The 18,896-nt window shown below is 31.1% G+C and overlaps 2 protein-coding genes across 11 annotated transcripts in view; one reads left to right on the plus strand and one right to left on the minus strand.

Moving 5' to 3' along the window:
• Positions 1–7,488, minus strand: part of LOC106124422 (Phosphatidylinositol 4-phosphate 5-kinase 59B) — a 53,656-nt gene extending 46,168 nt beyond the window's left edge. For all 10 annotated transcript variants that reach the window (XM_013321076.1, XM_013321078.1, XM_013321077.1 and 7 more), the window contains exons 1-2: positions 7,198–7,488; positions 7,030–7,073 (exon numbers count right to left, since the gene is read on the minus strand). In XM_013321076.1, the coding sequence (XP_013176530.1) occupies positions 7,030–7,073; positions 7,198–7,288 (135 nt within the window). In that variant the 5' untranslated portion in view covers positions 7,289–7,488. The remainder of the gene's footprint in view (positions 1–7,029; positions 7,074–7,197) is intronic.
• A 354-nt stretch (positions 7,489–7,842) lies between these two features.
• On the plus strand, positions 7,843–18,703 carry LOC106124601 (JIL-1 anchoring and stabilizing protein). The gene is made up of 17 exons (XM_013321445.1): positions 7,843–7,914; positions 8,055–8,196; positions 8,626–8,681; positions 9,171–9,330; positions 9,677–9,796; positions 11,188–11,262; positions 11,956–12,116; positions 12,362–12,536; positions 12,675–12,711; positions 14,045–14,209; positions 14,770–14,871; positions 15,124–15,258; positions 15,580–15,761; positions 16,174–16,300; positions 16,450–16,563; positions 16,834–17,270; positions 17,342–18,703. Exons 2-17 carry the CDS (start codon positions 8,116–8,118, stop codon positions 17,399–17,401), a joined length of 2,187 nt encoding a protein of 728 aa, XP_013176899.1. The 5' UTR covers positions 7,843–7,914; positions 8,055–8,115; the 3' UTR covers positions 17,402–18,703.
• Positions 18,704–18,896: the final 193 nt, after the last annotated feature.

Raw genomic sequence — 18,896 nt, forward strand, 5'->3', positions numbered from 1 at the left:
ATACAATTAATGCAGCTTACGTATTAATTGTACATTATTTGGGGTCAATAGAATTATTAATCTTAATCGTACACAGTTAGGGTAAAAGGAACATTTATTGACCACAAATATCAACACAAACGTAACTTGACGTGACGTACTTGAATAGTCTTTTACTAATCATATATTAAAAACAAATGAAACAACAAAGAACACTATTGAAGTATTAAATATTTCTTTTGGGGTAAATTATCAGTTATAGGCGACATACTCGTAAAATGTCACGTAACGCAATATCTACGTATACGTGTTCTATCACGGGGCAATACACCCTACCACATACAATGGCCGTCCTCTCCGTGAATTCGGCAGGTCAACGAACTCTCTCCCCATTTTTGGCGAGGGGCGCAACAACGCTATAGATGTTTTTGTGAATTGTAATTTTTCTCAGAAATCATGTTTTGGAGAACAATTTAGAGAATAAGAACAATATGGTTTTTATTTTACATAGCTGTCGTCCGCCACTCCGTACGCGGAATTTAAAAAAAACTTAACACTTTAAATGTTCACCTGACTTTGTTCTAGATCAGTAATAGATGATGTGGGATCCCGCTGCTCGTTTGTCCTCTTCTCTTTAAAAAAAATCTTATGGTATTACTTCATTACATTTATCTTATTAAAAATACTTTATTACATTTATGGAATGAAACAAACATTGGCAAAAGTAAATATTTTGTTGGTGGGATAAAGCTTCAACAAATAATGCAGAGAGGACTATTTACTGAACAGATTATTTCCTTACTAAGTAGAAGACATTCACATAATTCAAGATATTTTGAATGCATTATGTCATAACTAGCTGTCACCCGCGACTATGTCCGCGCTGAATTAAAAAAAACCTAATAAGTAGCCAATGTGTTCTTCCAGACTAGGTTCTATATCTGTGCGAAATTCATCGAGATCCGTTAAATCGTTCCGGTGAAACATTCTAACATACATCCATCGATCCATCTAAACTTTCGCATTTATAAAAGTAAGAAGACAATTAATATTAGGAGAACATTTTGTTATCTGGTGCCTACTTTAACAAAAATATCTGAGTAGGAGGGGCGTTTTTACTTAATATTCCACGAAATTACCCGATGCCTTAACAGCTGTAATATTTCCCCTTTGATACAAACCACTCTTTCCTCTAACCTTCACCTCGCTTCACGGAGCGCGTTGTATCTTTTAATGTCAGAGTTTCGGTACGAAATGTGACGTCGTTACTTAACAATTACAATAAATAGCGTAAATCATTTCGAATAGACTCTACTAAGTTGAAAATGTTCTTTAAAAATAAACTTGAATAATGATTCTTGAATTTGGCAGATTTTTACACAGAAACATTACATGCACTCACTTATATATATTCTCCTAAAAGTTAAGTGTATACATTTTTTAAATTCATGTCGATATTACGCTTTTTATTTTCGCTATGGAATTTGTCAAAAATTAAACATTTCTTATGAACCTAGTTAAGCGAGTCAATAAGTAACGATCCCTACGGACTAACTAAACAAGCGAGAAACTCTGGTAAGAGAGAACCCATAACCACGCATACCCAGGTTCCATTGTATAAGCATTAAAAAACTACAAAATATACATAACTTAAAGCAGTATTAATAGCAACCATAACTCGTATGGCTCGGCTACATCAATGTATAGCGTTCATATGAAAAACAATAGCCTACCTGAATGACGTCACAGTACAAATTAACGGATGTTTCATTTCCCAACACGACAACGACTTTTAATTAACTGTTAAAATTAGCGTATAATATAAATAATACTATATCTTTACTTTGTTTATTGTTATTAATGTTACTATTATAATATTATTAATGCGAATGTTTAGATGGATCTCGCTGAAATTTGGCATAGATGTAGAACATAGTCTGAAAGAATACATAGGCTAATAATTTTTTTTTAATTTCGCGCGGACGGAGTCGTCGGCGACAGCTGGTAGTTGAATAAAAGAAAGTTGTATAATCTAATTTCAAGTATTTATGATTTAATATTTTAATTAATGAACCTCCTCCTCCAAATCCTCTACTCGCTATATATGTACCTTGGTCTTAATATCCTAATTACGATAATAATATCTGAGATAATAGCACAAATATACGTTAAAATAGTTTAATTTCATTTTCAAAATTTCGAATTTCAAACAATACGTACCGTGGGATAGTTGGTTTAGAACTTAGAATGGCACTGACACCATTAAGACGGATCTTAACAAAACACAAATCAGTGTCAGTGTCATGATTTTAATAACCTTTTAATCACACACTTATCACAGATGAATTAAATTTTGTCTAAGTTGAATTATCCATATTAATGTCTAGGAGTTACTCTGTCCGCGCGGTATTAAAAAAAATTGTAGCCTATGTGTTCTTTAAGACTAAGTTCTACATCTATGACAAATATCATCAAGATCCATTGAACAGTTTCAGAGATACCTTCAAACAAACATCCACCCATCCATCCCAGTTTAGTTTGCTTCCAAAATACATTGGTGTCGGGAATCGAGGTCCTTATAACAAAAAAGTTATAGACCATTGTTACCGTAAGAACACTGTACAACTAAAATAAAATAAACACAATTAAAAATACATCACTCGTATATAAAAAAGTTAAGATAAAAAATAACATTAATTAACGAGGAAAAGGAGCAGGTAAAACAAAAGTTGTGGATTTGAATGAACGAAACAGCAACGAAGTTATTAATTACTAGCTGTCGACCGCGACACCATCCGCGCGGAATTAAAAAAAGACTATTAGTCGCAGCGTAACGTTATATAGCCTAAAGCCTTCCTCTATAAATGGACTATCCAACAAAGAAAGAATTTTTCAAATCGGACCTGTTGTTTCCGTAGATTAGCGCGTTTAAACACAACAAACAAAAAAAAACTCTTCCGCTTTATAACATTAGTATAGAGTTCACTGAACGAAAAAACAAACTTACTTGTATTTATTTAGAAGTCATTCTCAACACTGTTAACATAATCACAAGTATAAAAACTACACTTGTTTAACTAAACAACTAAATTATCAATAAAACACTAATTCTAGTACACATTAGTAGAATCTTAATTAGTAAATTCACTACACTATTCCGTTACTAGCATTACTACTATAATTTTTACGTTAGAACACGATAACCACACAACCCGACTGTACCTCAGTTTATTAAAATATGCATTGATAAATGGTTATGCATAAGTAGATATGTTATAAAAACTAAGACTGGTTTTATTAAATATAATAAAATATTTTTAAATTTAACAAAGATATTCACAATAGACTTTTTTAATTATATATGCAATGTCATACAAATAACCTTTAGATCTTAAATACCATCTCAAACGAGGACGCAATATTTACCATCATTATACTGAAAAATACGTGTTAAAATAGAACAAAGTTAAATTTTATCTGCTTCTAGATGTTGCGACTCCGTTCGCGCGGTATTAAAAAAATACTTAATAGACTGCGTGTTCTTCCATCTATGCCAAATTTTAGCAAGATCAATACAGCCGTTCTGGAGATTCCTTTAAACAAACATCCATCCATTGAAACATTCGCATTTATAACATTCATACTGTATGAACGGTTCCTTAAGTTTCTAGATAATACAGCTTATTGACGCTTATTACTTAACGGATATATTCCGGGTAACGTTATTAATATCGGAAATGACCAGTAATTAAAGACAAGAATAAGTTGATTTGAATATGGTAGGTCAGTAATGACCGGTTCATTATATTCATTATAAGAATTCGCTAAAAGTGAGCACTGGAGCCCCTTAGTGTAGATATTGTATGAGAAAGGCTGCCTTAGTGATCATAATAGTATGTCACTACAACACATGAACGCTTTCAAACGGGGGTAATGAACATAACAGTTACGACTGTGAACCTTCCCACAGATTCGCACTGCAATGATTCACGAATGTTCTAGAATTATTTCATTTCGAAACACTATTTCATTTCGCAGCAAAATAACAACATAACATTACGGAAGTAAACACAGAAAAATCCATGGTTTTTTTCCATATATTATGTAGAAGCAAAAACCGTTAATTAATTTTAATTACTTTCAATAAAAAATGTCGGTAAATAACTTCAAGTGTAACTGTAAATATGTGGTAGGGAATTGAATTTATTTTTAAAAAATTATTACTTAAACATGATATGGTAACCTAAGGTTTAGGTCATCTTTCCTAACACGTGCAAAAAAATAGTCATCTTTGATTTCTATTTCAAAGAAAATGAGAGGGTTGACAGATAGTATGAGGTTCTTAAAAATGTATCGGGAAGAAAAAAAATATCCCTCGGTCTATCTGTAAGACGCGATTGTTCCAGGATGTCTTCGGACCTATTTTGACGGGAGAATATTATACGTTACTTTTTTATTATAAAGAGGTCGCACACCTCTTATCTACCATAGAACCTTTGTTATTACGTACACATGTCACATAGAAAATAAAAGTTAAAACTCGTTCAGAACCGCCGGACATCTAGGTCAGTCTATCACTGCCTGCCCTTAATACGAACGTTGGGCATACAAATAGCAATTCAAAACCTATCCAAGCAACAACTTTTATGTATAGATTTCAAATAATCAAATATAGTGGATGTCCATTTAATATTTGAATAATTCATTTTCGAAGAAACTCTTCCTGGTTGGAGGAGACAGATCGAATAAGACTGGGCGTCAGGCCAAATGCCTTTCTGGAGTTATAACGCCTACTCTCTAAATTGTGCAACACGCTGTATGTTTGCCCTTTATCATTAAATAAAATCTAGCGATAAGACCATCTAAAGCTATCTTTTGATTCATATGCTTATCAGATGGTTATAGTAATTATTCATAATGGTGGAACTCTGGCCCGGGAAATATCACGACATCACAGAATATCACGGAAAAGTTTTAGAATGTAATACTTCCCGTCTTTAGTGTTGTTCAAGATCATCAAGTACGAAAAGATTTATTTCGCGAAGTCTTCTGGAAGGTCTTCTGATGACGTGCTATCACGCGTTCTATACTAAATTCTCATCATCTATGGCAGAATAAGATTTTATTCTTTATTATACTAACATGTAAGTGTAATATACAATAGAGAGGGGATGAGATCAGCTGGCAACAGGCCAATCCTGACTCGGAAAGGTCATAACTAAAGGCGGTATTGTCGGAAGGAGCATGACTCACGCCTCGAGACTGGTGGTAGCCATAAACCTTAAAAATACGGGACATAAATTAATCAATATAATATTAAAATACAGTTGTTGATGGAATCTAAAAAACGGTATAAGAAAAAAAAACAAGTGTCTAGTATAATTTCTCCAAGAGTTTACCAAAGTAATATAATTATATGTTAAAATTCGTGTTCTCACTTGTCACTCACATCAATGTATAATATCACATTCAACAAACTAAAAATATGTTATGCAAAATCTCCCAAACAAAAACCAAATGACGCTAAATTAACTGAGACCTACATAAAAAATCATTACGCATACAATTGATGGACTATGCATATAAAAATAATTTTTCGAGTTATATTTTTATTAAATCCAAAAACTCACTTTATTATTCACATAGTTATTTTATTATAATTTTAAAATAAGATGTGCGGAACATGTCTCAGGAAATGAGTAAAATATTGTCCATCTACAAGACCATATTTACATAGTGCGCTGACCCACAACAATCGGCTGAGCACCGTTATCAGATGATTTTGGCTTACACAGATAACTCTCAGTGAATGTAAGATAAAGCTTATCAACACAAAAATTAATAACATGCTTATATATATTAGCATGATCTCATTGACTTTTATTTATGTTTACAGATTTTAAGGTTATAAGTCAAATTACTTGACTTATGACACCTACAAATTTAAGATAACTTTATTATAATATCATCCTTAAATGAAACAAATACCTCGAGCGATATTTTAAATGTAAATTGACTTAAAATTGGAATATTGAATCAAGAAGGATTTTTTTTCCATTTTTTTTTGTTGTATAATATGTTTGTAAAAGTATTTTGTTTTAAGGAAGTTTTATGCTCCAATGCCTATACAAATAAATAAATTAATAAATAAAATTTTGAATAAATTAAGATGATTATTGTCTATACTTTTGGGTACATCATTAAACTTATTCACACTCATCATATTTATTACAACACTTTTTGTAGATAAGTATGAATACTAAATAGAACTGGAAATGTAAATAAGGAAGATAAACCAAGCTATTTAAAAGTAGTTAATGACTACACAAGGAAATATGCATTATGTAACATGTGTTTCTACTCAATATCATGAACAGGTAATTAAAATAAAAACCAATGATAATGAGCTTTATAACCAAGAAAACCAGTTAATGGAAATTCAAAACATCTAAGCCGGAGATCCAAGGTTATGTTAATATTTTCAGTTATACTTGAGTTTGGTAATGCAATTGGCAACTACTACCCCATAAGAAAGACACCAGCAACATTTTGTGAATTTGTAATATAAAATAATAATTATTATACATCCTCAGCAATGACAAGGAATTAAGGTCTTTACGCTTCTGAACACTTGTCATACTCATTTAATATAGACTTAGGATTTTATGAATTTTATTAAGTGAACCAATTAAATAGATAAAAGAATTAATTCAGTTAAAGAAAACAGAATAACATCTGGTGAAATTTCATATAATTTGCATTTACAATTTGAAATTACAAGGAACAAAATATTTGCAATAATGTATATCTATCATAAAAAAACTAGTCAAGTACATTTACATAATTATAAGGACAATGTAACAAGTTATAGAGAGAACATAAATTTATTCTTATGATATTTGAATTTCTCACTCTGTATATTGTATACGTTTTAATGGTAATGAGACTCGCATATTAATTGTTAGGCGTATTCACAACTTTCTCCCTACTTATGGTACTGCTCGAAACATGAATGAAAATATGCGTAAAACATATAACTAGTTTACTTACATCGTAAAGTACATTTTTCTCAGCAATTGAAGTCCTATCGCGATCTGAAAAAAGAAAAAATGAACTTAATACGAATAAAGAAAATGGGTCGCGGTATGGCCGTAATAGTAGGAAAAGAAGAGTCATATTGGTATCTTCATTAGTTATATTAATAAGAAGTAATATTACCATCATCCTCTGCGCCTGCCTGTCCAGCATCCGTCTTTTTAGTCACTGTACTATCCATTACTTCTATGTGATCGCTGTCTCCCGAAGCCATTTTTGTTTCCCCGTTACACCCCCTATTTTGGCTTCAATATTAACAATTTTTGCACAAAATGAATAAGCATGGCTCACATCACTTTTGCATCGCTAACACAATGATTCACTGTAATTTAATTAGAAGAAATCAATTAGTTTACGCGAAAATGCTCGCCCGAAGCATCCGTCTGACACGACCGATCAAAGTAACTGTGTTGCTAGATGCTATTTATTAATTCGTGTAAAAAAAAATGTATGGTCTGCGAGACTTCGAGTTTGCAACAATGTTTTTACATTTTGTTGGGTAAACTTTTACATTTCGTAAAAAAACTTTTAACGTTTTATATTATATAAGCCTTATAATCAAAAAAATATTGTAATTGTAAAATGATAGACTTTTGTCTCAAATTATTTCAAGTTAAGTAGCATACACCTGCGTTTTTGAAAATGAGTAACTTTACTTAATTTGCATGTTAAAAAGGTTTTGTTAAAGCAAGTGTTTATTTCGAAATACTTAAATGAAAAATAAAATCAAAAAGAGTCAGTACTTAATCAAAACAAAAACTCTTTATCATTTAATAGCAACTAGCAACACACACAAAACGCCATGTTTATTTCTTTTCTTTCCGTCATTTCGTTGCCGCGGTAAGAAATCTTTTAAGGTTATTTGTTATCTTTGTGTCCACTTATATTATGAGTACAACCAAAAAAATAATTTAAGTAAGAAACCATTACATCTATCTAGCGTTTGATAATAAAAACGAATGTTAAACGCTGTGTTTTAGTACATCTGAAGAAACAGACAGTAGTCGCCAGGAATACAGAGTGTAGCGGCATTACATGAAAATGGGTAAAAAAGTTAGAGAATACAAATCCGGAGACTTTATATTTGCCAAAGTAAAAGGATATCCAGCATGGCCAGCTCGTGTAAGTACAAATTTAATACTGAATATTTAAAAGTTGTATTTACCCGACATTAGTGTAATGTTCATGAGCCTTTGCGCGGGAAGACATCATGCCCGACGCTTTCACAAAAATTGGATGCTTGTTGCTTTTTATTATATACTTATTATTATGATTAGTTACAACTATACCACATAAAGACACTTTATAGTTATTTTCTTATACAACTATAAAAATAACCGATAATACGATCCAAACGTTATGTAAATTGTGTAACCTATTTTCTTATCTCATTACATATTTTTATACAATGCCGGAAGTATCGGAGTAAAGAATCGAATAAGAAAGTTTTTCTTCTCATTTCTTTTGTTTATTATAGCTATGAGAAAATTGTTTGAACTTACATGTTAGTTTATTTATTGGCACATTATAATTTAAGTTTTCACATTTCAGGTACAAAGATTGAATGGCAAAAAGTATTTTGTATATTTCTATGGAACCGGAGAAACGTAAGTTTGTATGAATAAATTTAAATTATTGAAATATTGCTTCTCCTGTTTAACTTTACTCTTGCTGAATATTAATATCATTTTATAATGACACCAAGAATATACTAAAAGAAATTAATATATTAAATCTGTTAATAGAAATATAAGGATTCTTATTAGATTAAAAAAAAGGTTTCAAATGGAACTGAATGGATTGTTTTTTAAAAGTATTTTATAGCAAAATTTTGTTAAAATGGGTATTTTTATATATGCTAATGTTTGGATAGATGGATGGATGTTTGTTAGAAGATACCTACAGGACAGCTGCATGGATTCTGATGAAATTTGGCATATACGTAGAACATGTTCTGGAAGAACACATAGGCTACTTATTAAGATTTTTTTACTCCACACGGACGGTGTTGTGCTAGCTAGTTTAAATATAAAAATAATATGACAATAAAAGTTTCTCTGTAGTATAGTAAAACTGTTGTTTTTTATATCTTTCAGAGCTAATCTACCACCAAATATGATATTTGACTATGCAGAGAATAAAGATAAATTTCTAACTAAAACTGTGAAAAGGAAAGACTTCAACCTTGGTGTTAAACAGATTGAACATGATTTTGCAAATAATGTGCCTGTGGAAGAGGTTGTTGGGATAGCATTGGTAAATATTTTTTTATAATATATTTAAGAAAAAAATTAGAACTTAATAATGTAATAAAATATATACAGTATGTACATATAAGTAAGAGTTCAAGGGACCGCAATATTTTTATCTCTTATAGAGGTTTCTTTGTAATCTTAATTTCTCACTGATGATCGTTGGGCCAATGACTCAATAATTGAGTTATTTTTTTTATCCATTTTACGCTAATCCTTTGGCTGTACAGAAAAGTGCACACAAATTTGAATAATAAAGACCATAGTCAAACTATCATAATTTAAAAATTACTATTTTATCATAGTAGTTTGTTTTATTATTTAAGTAATATATTTGATTTTAATTACAGCTACCACCAGACACAAGTGTCAATGACACAATCAATGATTCCGCTGCTAATGACACTATGGATGAATCCGCTGCCACCGAGGATGACACCACAATTGCAAATGACACTGCCACAGAAGATGTATGTATTTGGTTTATCTTGTAGTAAGTAGCACTAGTAGTACAAACAGCTATGAGTGGTTTACATTATTCCAGTACAGTAGCGCTCTTCACTGGCATAATGAAAATATGCACTTTCGTCTATGAGCCAACGGACCAGTCAGCGCTACTATGTTACTGTACTGGCATAATGTAAACCTGCTTAATGCAGTATAAGTCTTTTTAAATATTTTGGCGACTCGGGGTCAGATGTATTCATCATAGTCATAGTATCCTCCCACATTAATGTATACCCAATAACACCTTACATGGCAGTTTTGTGCATGATGGTGGCCAAATTTTAGTCCATGATTCCCTTCCTGCACTTTTTTATATAATATTGATGGGAAAGGGAAGTGGAATCAGTAGAGGAAGGAGAAATATTATCTTTCTGTGTGTTTCTCCGATGATTAAAGATAGGCAATGTATCTGCAATTGAAAAGATCCATGGACAGTGGTTGTTTCGCTATTTCGGCGAATTCAAGAGGCTATCTGCTCATTTACCACTTTATAATATAAAAAAAGTTTCAACAAAGCAACTAGTATGTTGTTCCGAGCTGCCACAATATATAAGACAATGATTGTGAATTTCCACTACTAAAATACTTTGTATAAATACAATCATCTCTTTCGATTATTAAAAAAAAACATTGGATATTCTTTAGGTTAGTTGTTGTACAGGTTTTTGTGCAGTGGAAACTCATAGTTGCAGAAATAGTAACAATTTATTAATATTATCTAGTTTTATTAAGTAGAATTCTAGTATATTGGAATGAAATCTTTGATTTAGCTTAATTTTAGCTTCTTATTTTATTTATCCATCATTTTTTTATACTTACTCCGCTGGTGCATCGACCCAAAGTGGGTCTTGGCCTCCGACACAAGAGATTGCCAATGTCGCCTGTCTTGCGCCTTCTCCTGCCAGTCCATGGCTACAAGTGAGAAGGCTGTATTTTTTATACCTCTAATATATTTGAATAGTGATAAAAAAGACCTAATTTCATTATTGGATTTGTTTTTAATGTAGCGCTATTGAGATTATAGTGTTATTTAACAAATCCATAGAATAATTCAGTTTGTGCCAAAGTTATTACTAAAAAGGTAAAGTAATAATATGTTGAGGAAACTTACAATAATATTAAAATAGTTATCACTTTGCAAGAAGTAAGTAATATTTATTAAGATAAAATTATTAATTTTAATTTTATCTGTAGAAAAACAATGTTCTTTCGCAAAAAAAAACCTGTCCAGCAAAATTAAAAAGATGCATTGCTGAAGACAAATAAAAAAAACATTTTGGCGCGGGAATATAAAAAAAATTGTTCCAAAGACAAAAAAAAGCAGAAAAATAAAAAAAGATATATTTTTCCGCAGACAAATACAAGTCAAATTGATACCGGTGTGGATGACTCTGATGAGACCGGTGGCCTGGTTATTGATGAGGGAAAGGTGATTGTTATATAAAGTTAATATTACAATACTCATATTACCTACCTTAATCAGAGTAGTCACTGAAGGAGCCACTTAGTGTAGATTTAGTATTGGAAACCTATATAAAGTGACTGTAAATCTACTCTGATTATGGTTGTTTTTCTCATAAATCACCTAAAATTATTTGTTAATGTATTCCATACTAAGGCTTTGGGTTCATTTTGCATCTTAGTTTTATATTTTTTTTTTGCATGTATGTATGTTTACTTTTAAAATAATCCTTAATATATAACCTGTGTACCTACAAAGCTAAATATTTGACATTTCAAATTAAAAATGATAAAATTTCTGAGACCAAAACAGAGATGATATATTTTAAATGAGATGGTTGGTCTCAGAAACGGTGTCCGTTTGGAGAGTAGTTGGTTGATGTGTTGGTCGAACGGCTGGTCAACTTTATCGTATCGTAATGTAACGAAATCACGTAAAATCGCCAGCCAAAGCTAGCAAGACATACATAAATGTTTGTCAATAACACCTGCACATCTGGTTTATATATTTAAGTAAATTGTACATAAAAGATATATTTATATTATGAGAAATAACGGTATTTTCTAACTAAATATGGTAATGGTAATGATAACTAAACATAAAAAAAGAAGGTTAATTTTACTTCATATTAATCAAGTAAGTTAACAATTATCTATTCAGAAGGGTCGCAAATCCACGAAAGCGGCAACACCGGCGAAACCAATAAAAGAACCGAAGACTCCACGCGGGAAAGCAAAGAAAGAAGAACAAAAGGAAGATGTAGAAGAGAAAAAAGAAGAAGAAATAATAAGTAGGAGTGGTAGAAAAATACGACCGAAAAGGTAAATTGCATTTTTATAAACCTCCATACACAGGGATAAAATAAAATTTAAATTTCATAGTAAATTTAAGAGGCAGCATATCTTAATTATGAGGACAAAAATTATAATTAGAACTATTTTACACTAAGCGATTAGTCCTGCGACTCAGGCTATGCGCGATTAATTAATTACAGTCGCACGTCGCTATAGTGGAAAAAAGGTTTTAGTTCGGAAAAAAATTATAGTAAATATTTATTTCATTCCAGATATATAGATGAACATACAGAAGAGAATACAACCTTACCCTCGCCCGCACCAAAGAAACGCAGAGTCCCATCCCCTCCTCCAGAGAAAGAAAAAGAACCAGAGAAAGAGAAATCAAAGTCTGATGCCACAAAGGCAAAGATTGACAAGACGAAACTATTTAACACTGTCTCACAGGTTTATATGAATTTATTTTCTTTTTATCATACAATAATAATACTTAAACCAAGGCTTTTGAAATTACTTCAACATTTCATTTGTTTCATAATTTTTATAAACATTTAAAAAATAAACATCAAACTCTGCTTGTTTCAGTCTGAGCTTGAAGATTTGAAAGAACCCTTTGCACACGGTAAGTAATGGTAATTTTTTTCCTAATTAATTTAAAAGTTTTTAAAACAAAAATTAATATTAAAACATGAATTAAAAAATAATAATAAAAACTTTAATTGTTATGAAGCTAAATTAAAAAATATATAAACACTTATCAAAATTAAAAAAAAGTAGATGGAAAAAAAGTAAATGTAACTGGCTGAATGTGTCTAGCCTTTGACTTTCTACTGAAAAAAAAAACAAGTTTTATACCGCGAAATTTTGACGTATTTATAGGGCAGTGATTTAGGAGAAATTAAGTAATAATGGATTACGAACTTGAAAAGAAGAAAAGTAGCAAACCAAAATTTAATCCGCCTCTAAAAAAAGTTAGTACTACAACTGATAATGGCATTATATATGCAACTCCTGAATCGTCTATTTCTCAAAGTGAACAACAAAATTCTGCAACTAACAATATGGATATTTGCTTAGAAGACAATGAAAATGCGCTAAATAAAGATTCCGCAGAACATTTACCATCCACAAAGCTTAGTAATTTCAATGTAACAGCGCCTTATAAACGGAGATCGGAAAAATCTTTAGGTGGTCTTATATTAGGATCCCTTAACGTTCTGAATAACGAAGAATTAATGTCTCAGGAAATAAACTCTCAACCGATTAGTGATTTTAGTGAAAATATTCTATCCCTCAGTCGTAATGTTTCACAATGTTCAATATCATCGATTGTCAACTCATATATTAATTTAGACCGTAATAGTTTTGAAAATAAGGTATCTAATGATATGGAAGATTTTTGTAATTTATTTCAAGCAAATAATGAAGAAAATGAAAATTTTATAGCGTCGTCTTTAGAATTCGGTGATTGTGGTTTTAATGAAAAAATATTCAGACTATGATGCGGTGGATTTTTATGATGAAAATCTTTTAAACGAAGCTAATGAAACTGTTATAAATATATTGGATATATATTCAAAGGAAAATGAACTTATTATTAAAATGAGATTGCAACAATGACTATTGAAACTTTGGACTTTAATTTTTTCATTTAATTTGTACTTAATTAAAAAAATAAAATGATTGGTATTCAATATGAAGTTCATTATTTTATTAATATAAATAACTGTTACATAAGGAATGTATTAATTTGCGTAAAAAACCATAGAATTATTTATTATCATAGTTTACTACTGGTTGGTTATGATGTAGATTTATTTCTCATATGAGAAAGAAATATTTCGATAAACCAAGGGTCCTTGTCTTTGGAATCATTGGTAAATTATATTAGACTACTTGGCTATTAAATAAAATAATACATTATTGTTTGCTTATTATATTTATTGTTTATACAGAGGATGCAGACAAGGAGAATATTCTGATAGCGTATCTGAGTAACGGCCAGTATGTAGGCATCAGGCTGTTCCAGTCACGACCGGCTTCTTTTAAGAACGAGGCAGGCAGGCTACAGTGGGACAAGCAAGCAGCTACTAACGCGCTCAACCTTAAAATGCAATTAGGTAACTTGAATTATAATTTTATCGTATATAATAGGTTGTTGTGATAATTGTAGCTGTAGAAAATTTAATTTTATATTTAAATAACGAAAATGGTCCTATGCCATGTTTTGACTATTAGCTGTCGGCTGCAACGCCGTCCATGTGGAACTAAAAATAACATAATTATTACCCTATGCCCATATTCAGTGAAATCCATGAAGCCGTTCTAGAGATCCCTTCTAACAGTCATCCAAAAATCCAAACATTCCCATTTATAATATTAAGAAGATTATTAAATTTTATAATTCACAGAGATAAAATAAAATAATATAAAGTTGTTTAAATTTGCAGTTTTCTAGCTATTTTTAACATATCGATCGATTAAATTTTATTATAACTGTTATTAGGAAGTAAAACAGAAAATGAGCCAGTGTATTGACTCAACACTAGCCTTACTAAAATATCGACGTTTGTGTCCCCACACTATTCATTCTGACACTTGACTATGTAACGAAAGCACGTCATTCGCGTCAAGTGATTCTAACTAATAATGTCTAAAACTATGTATATTTTGTAAACAGAAAGGGGACAAATTACCCCACAATCGGTGATGGGACAACTTGTAACAGATCTACATTTAACTGACGAAGAGAAAGCTACATTGGACAAGGAAAGAGAAACAGGTTTGTGTCTTTGTACTATTTGTTACAAACAACCTTTATAGTTTTTATTAGAAAAAAAACATGTTTTCAATATAAGACGAAATTTTCGTATTACAGTACTAAATGCCATAATCAAAGTCTCATAGTCACAAATTGTAGATTTGGTAAGTTAAATCTACACTAAGGAACAGATTAAGTTACCTTTAAATTACTCTGCGTTTATCCTTCCTTTGCATCAAATCATTTACGCTTTATGTGTAAAACTCTTTTTAGAGGAGAAGAAATCTCGCGTTCAATTCTTGAAGACGGAAATGAAGTTAATTGAACTGGACGCCAAGATAAAGACCTGCCTGTGTCTGGAGAAAGCCGATACTGAACTCTGCTTGAAACTACTTGATGAACTGATGGGTATGTTGTAATGTAAATTTTATATGATCTGACTCCTTAACATGATTAATGCATAACAGAAGTTTCCTTTAAAAGTAAACTAGCTAGACGAGTCTACGGCATTGGACATTCATCCACCAAAAACATGGCTGTTATCAATCCAATCCAATTTCTATGGACAAAGTGAATTTTAGCCTAAAGTTTTAAAAATTCCGATATAATTTTATTTGATTATTTAATGCCTTATCTTACAATTTTTTAAGTAACTAAAGAAGTCAAATTTATCCTTTTTTTGTTAATTTTGGCTTTAAATGAAAACATAGGATAAACCGTAACTTTCAGAACTGGATATAAAGCCTCTAATGCTGCTAAAACATCCTTCATGCTTGGAGACTGTGAAGCGCATGCGAGCTTACATCGGCAACACCAACTCGTGGGACCTCAGCGAGAGCGCCGCGCTGCAGTTCAACAAGCAGGCTCAGAGGATACGCAAGCAGGCGGACACGCTATACAAGAATATGAAAGTCAGTTTATAATATGACTGTTATATCATTGTTAAAAGTTGCCATTGAAGTATGACCTGGTATCCTTCAAAAGTAGGTTAATCTTTGCACTCTATGGATGAAATAACACGACCGTATAGAAAAGTTTGAAGTAGACTCTTGCTGTAGAAAAGAGAAATAGTATTTTATTTTTATAAAGAGCTTGGTATGGATAAGAAAATAACTAACTTTTTCTATCAAGGATGCATAACGCATCTTAAAATCTAGGGTCGGCAACAAGCAGGCGTAAAAATTAAGGTTCATAAAAACTTGTACGCTGACCCCACGTGAGTGGGATAAGGCTAGTAAGATGATGAAAGTATCTTAAAGTCTTGTGACACGTTTACAATTTTCTTATGTATACTAATTCTAATCTACCTACATGTATTTTTAGGAATTATTCACAACACCAGCCGGCCTCTCGTTCTTCGAGTACTTCTCAGAAAGGGTTTTGGAGTTCAAGAAAGTTACAGCAAAGCTAACGCCCGATGAACTGTTAGAAATGGTCCATGAACCCATAGGTATGTTCATTTAATTACTTTTACTTTAGACTTAGTCAATTGTCTCTTACCATATTAAATTTACACTCATAGAGACCACTTACTAAATCTGCGTTCAGCAGTTTATGTATTTGAAATATGTTACATATAACATTTATTTTACATTGTAGAGATGACCGCTCCAACACAATTATCAACGAAAACTCCACCTGCAACTAAAGAGGATGAGGCAACCCCGGTCCCAGAGGATGACAACACTAAAAAGAAGAATACCAACACACCAAGTAATTTTTTAATAACTATGTAGTATGCAATTCGCTATATAACTTACTAGGTTTTATTCGCAAATATGTCCGCGTGGAATTAAAAAAAAAACAAATAAATAGCCCATGTGTTCTTCCAGATTTTTTTCTACATGTATGCCAAATTTCTTCAAAATTCGCAAACTCATTTTGAATATACGTAGTAACAAACATCCATCCATTTGTAATAATAGTACATAGTAGTCAATTTTAAAGTAGAACATTATTGAATTTTTTATTTTTTTATTCTAGCTAAAGCAAAGAAACCTAATGGAACCCAAGCAAAACCTCCATTAAAGAGACAATCGTCAAGAAAACAACAAGTAGAAGAAAAAGAAACTAAAGACACAGAGGCTAAAGAGACAGAGGAAGTTCCAGAAGACAAGACAAATGAAAAACCAGAAGAAAGTAAAGACACAAACACAGAAGAGAACATCACAGAAGAGAAAGCACCAGAAACTGTGACAGAGGAAACAAAAGAACAAACAGAAAATGCAGAAAATACGGAAACAGAAAAAGAAACAGAGACAAAAGAAAAAAGTCCAAGTCCAGAAAAAGAAAGTGAAAAGAGTCCAAAAAAGAGTGAAGAAAAGCCACAGAAGAAGACTGAAGAGAAAGTAGAAGAAGTGAAAGAGAAAGAAAAAGAAAAGCCTGATGTTGATGAACCAAGAGCAAAGAGAACAAGAGAGGTAAGTTTTTTTTAATAAAATATACTAAGTACTAGCAAAATTTAATTAATTGTTTTTATTTTATTTTTCAGAGTAGGAAGACTGAACCACCTTCACCAAGGTCACCATCAAAAAGAAAACAAAAACTTTAAACAATATAACTTTGACCTGGGCCGTGCACAATATTATAAAATGAACTGGGTGAAAGCAATTTTCTGCTAACTCAGAGACTTTAATGATCACTAAGGGTCTCGACTATTATATTGCATTTAATATAAAATCTACACTAAGTAAGTAATCGTTAACAGACTAAGTACGGCAGACTACGTGATTGTGAGCAATAAAATCTTATAAACAACTTAGATGTAAAATTGCGGTATTTTTTCAACAACAAATATCTTATTAAGATATACTATATATGTAATTTATAAAAATTACACATTTCTGACGAAAAACAGCTACAATCAAAATTATTGGAGAATCAATTATTTGCTTTTATGGATTATATTGTGTAATAATCGCTTATTCCCATAAATATAGGACAAATAAATATCCATCCCCTTCTCAGCCAGGGAAATAGGAATGGTGCTAACTGAAACAAAATGAAGAATAAACTATATAATACAAAAGTAATGAGACATTCAATAAAATAACGTCTAAATATTGACTTAGGCGAAACTTCTATTAAATGACCAATGGCTAACCTGGATCTAAAGTGGTCTAGGTAATATTTTTAGCTAAATCTATGAGCATCTTTGAACATAACGATATATAAATCCGAGCTATGTCTATTTTATAACCGTATAAATGTTTGATCAATCTTACTAATATTATGAATGCGAATGTTTGTTAGAAGGTATCTCCAGAACTGCTGTATGGATCTCGATGAAATTTGACATAGATAGTGTATTGTCAGGAAGAACACATGATAAATAAGTTTTTTTAATTCTGTGCGGACAGATTCGTAGACAAAAGCTACTATAACATACAACATAATGACTTCGAACGTGTCGTTTATCTGAAAATGTTTATTTTGTATCAGACCACTGTAGTTTCAGGTTAGTCAGAATTATACCTTTGTCATTACAGACTTATTAAAAATAGACATGTTTGTATTCATTAAAATACAAACTTTCCAAAATAAATCCATCGACAACAAATATATGATATTGTCAGCCAGTGACATGTGGAAAATTAATTTCCTATATCCATTGAATTCGACAAATAATGGAAAAGTTTTTACGGTAAAAAATATACTAACGGACTTTATATTGAGTTTTCACTGCATACATATGTAAAAAAATAAAGTCAACGTGAAATATATTTTGTGCATGTATCGACAGTGGAAACCCATGATTAGCTTTGATAAACAATGTATGAATATTTACGTAATTAAGACAATTAAGAAAAAATAAATTTATCTTAAACAGTTATTTTCAAATTAAGCTACTCAAAGTACATTTATTTTGAATTTCTAAACTATTTTATATTATTAGAATAAGTTGTAAATATAAATAAAAATGGTTAACATTTTTTTAAAGCAAAATTTTAATTTAGTTAATGTATTGAATATCACTTTTGTATTATATTAAGTATATTATATACTTAATTTAGTTTTAAGATTTGGGAAATCGCTCGTTCTCTGTA

Source organism: Papilio xuthus, unplaced genomic scaffold (assembly GCF_000836235.2).
Source record: "Papilio xuthus unplaced genomic scaffold, Pxut_1.1 DF825946.1, whole genome shotgun sequence".
NCBI classification, from domain to species: domain Eukaryota; kingdom Metazoa; phylum Arthropoda; class Insecta; order Lepidoptera; family Papilionidae; genus Papilio; species Papilio xuthus.

Bases quoted from the DNA above. Each gene is read 5' to 3' on its own strand.
- LOC106124601 (XM_013321445.1), top strand. From the start codon at position 8,116: ATGGGTAAAAAAGTTAGAGAATACAAATCCGGAGACTTTATATTTGCC. The intron at 9,331-9,676 runs GTAAATATTTTT...TTTTAATTACAG, and splicing joins AGGTTGTTGGGATAGCATTG to CTACCACCAGACACAAGTGT. The intron at 15,259-15,579 runs GTATGTTGTAAT...CGTAACTTTCAG, and splicing joins ACTACTTGATGAACTGATGG to AACTGGATATAAAGCCTCTA.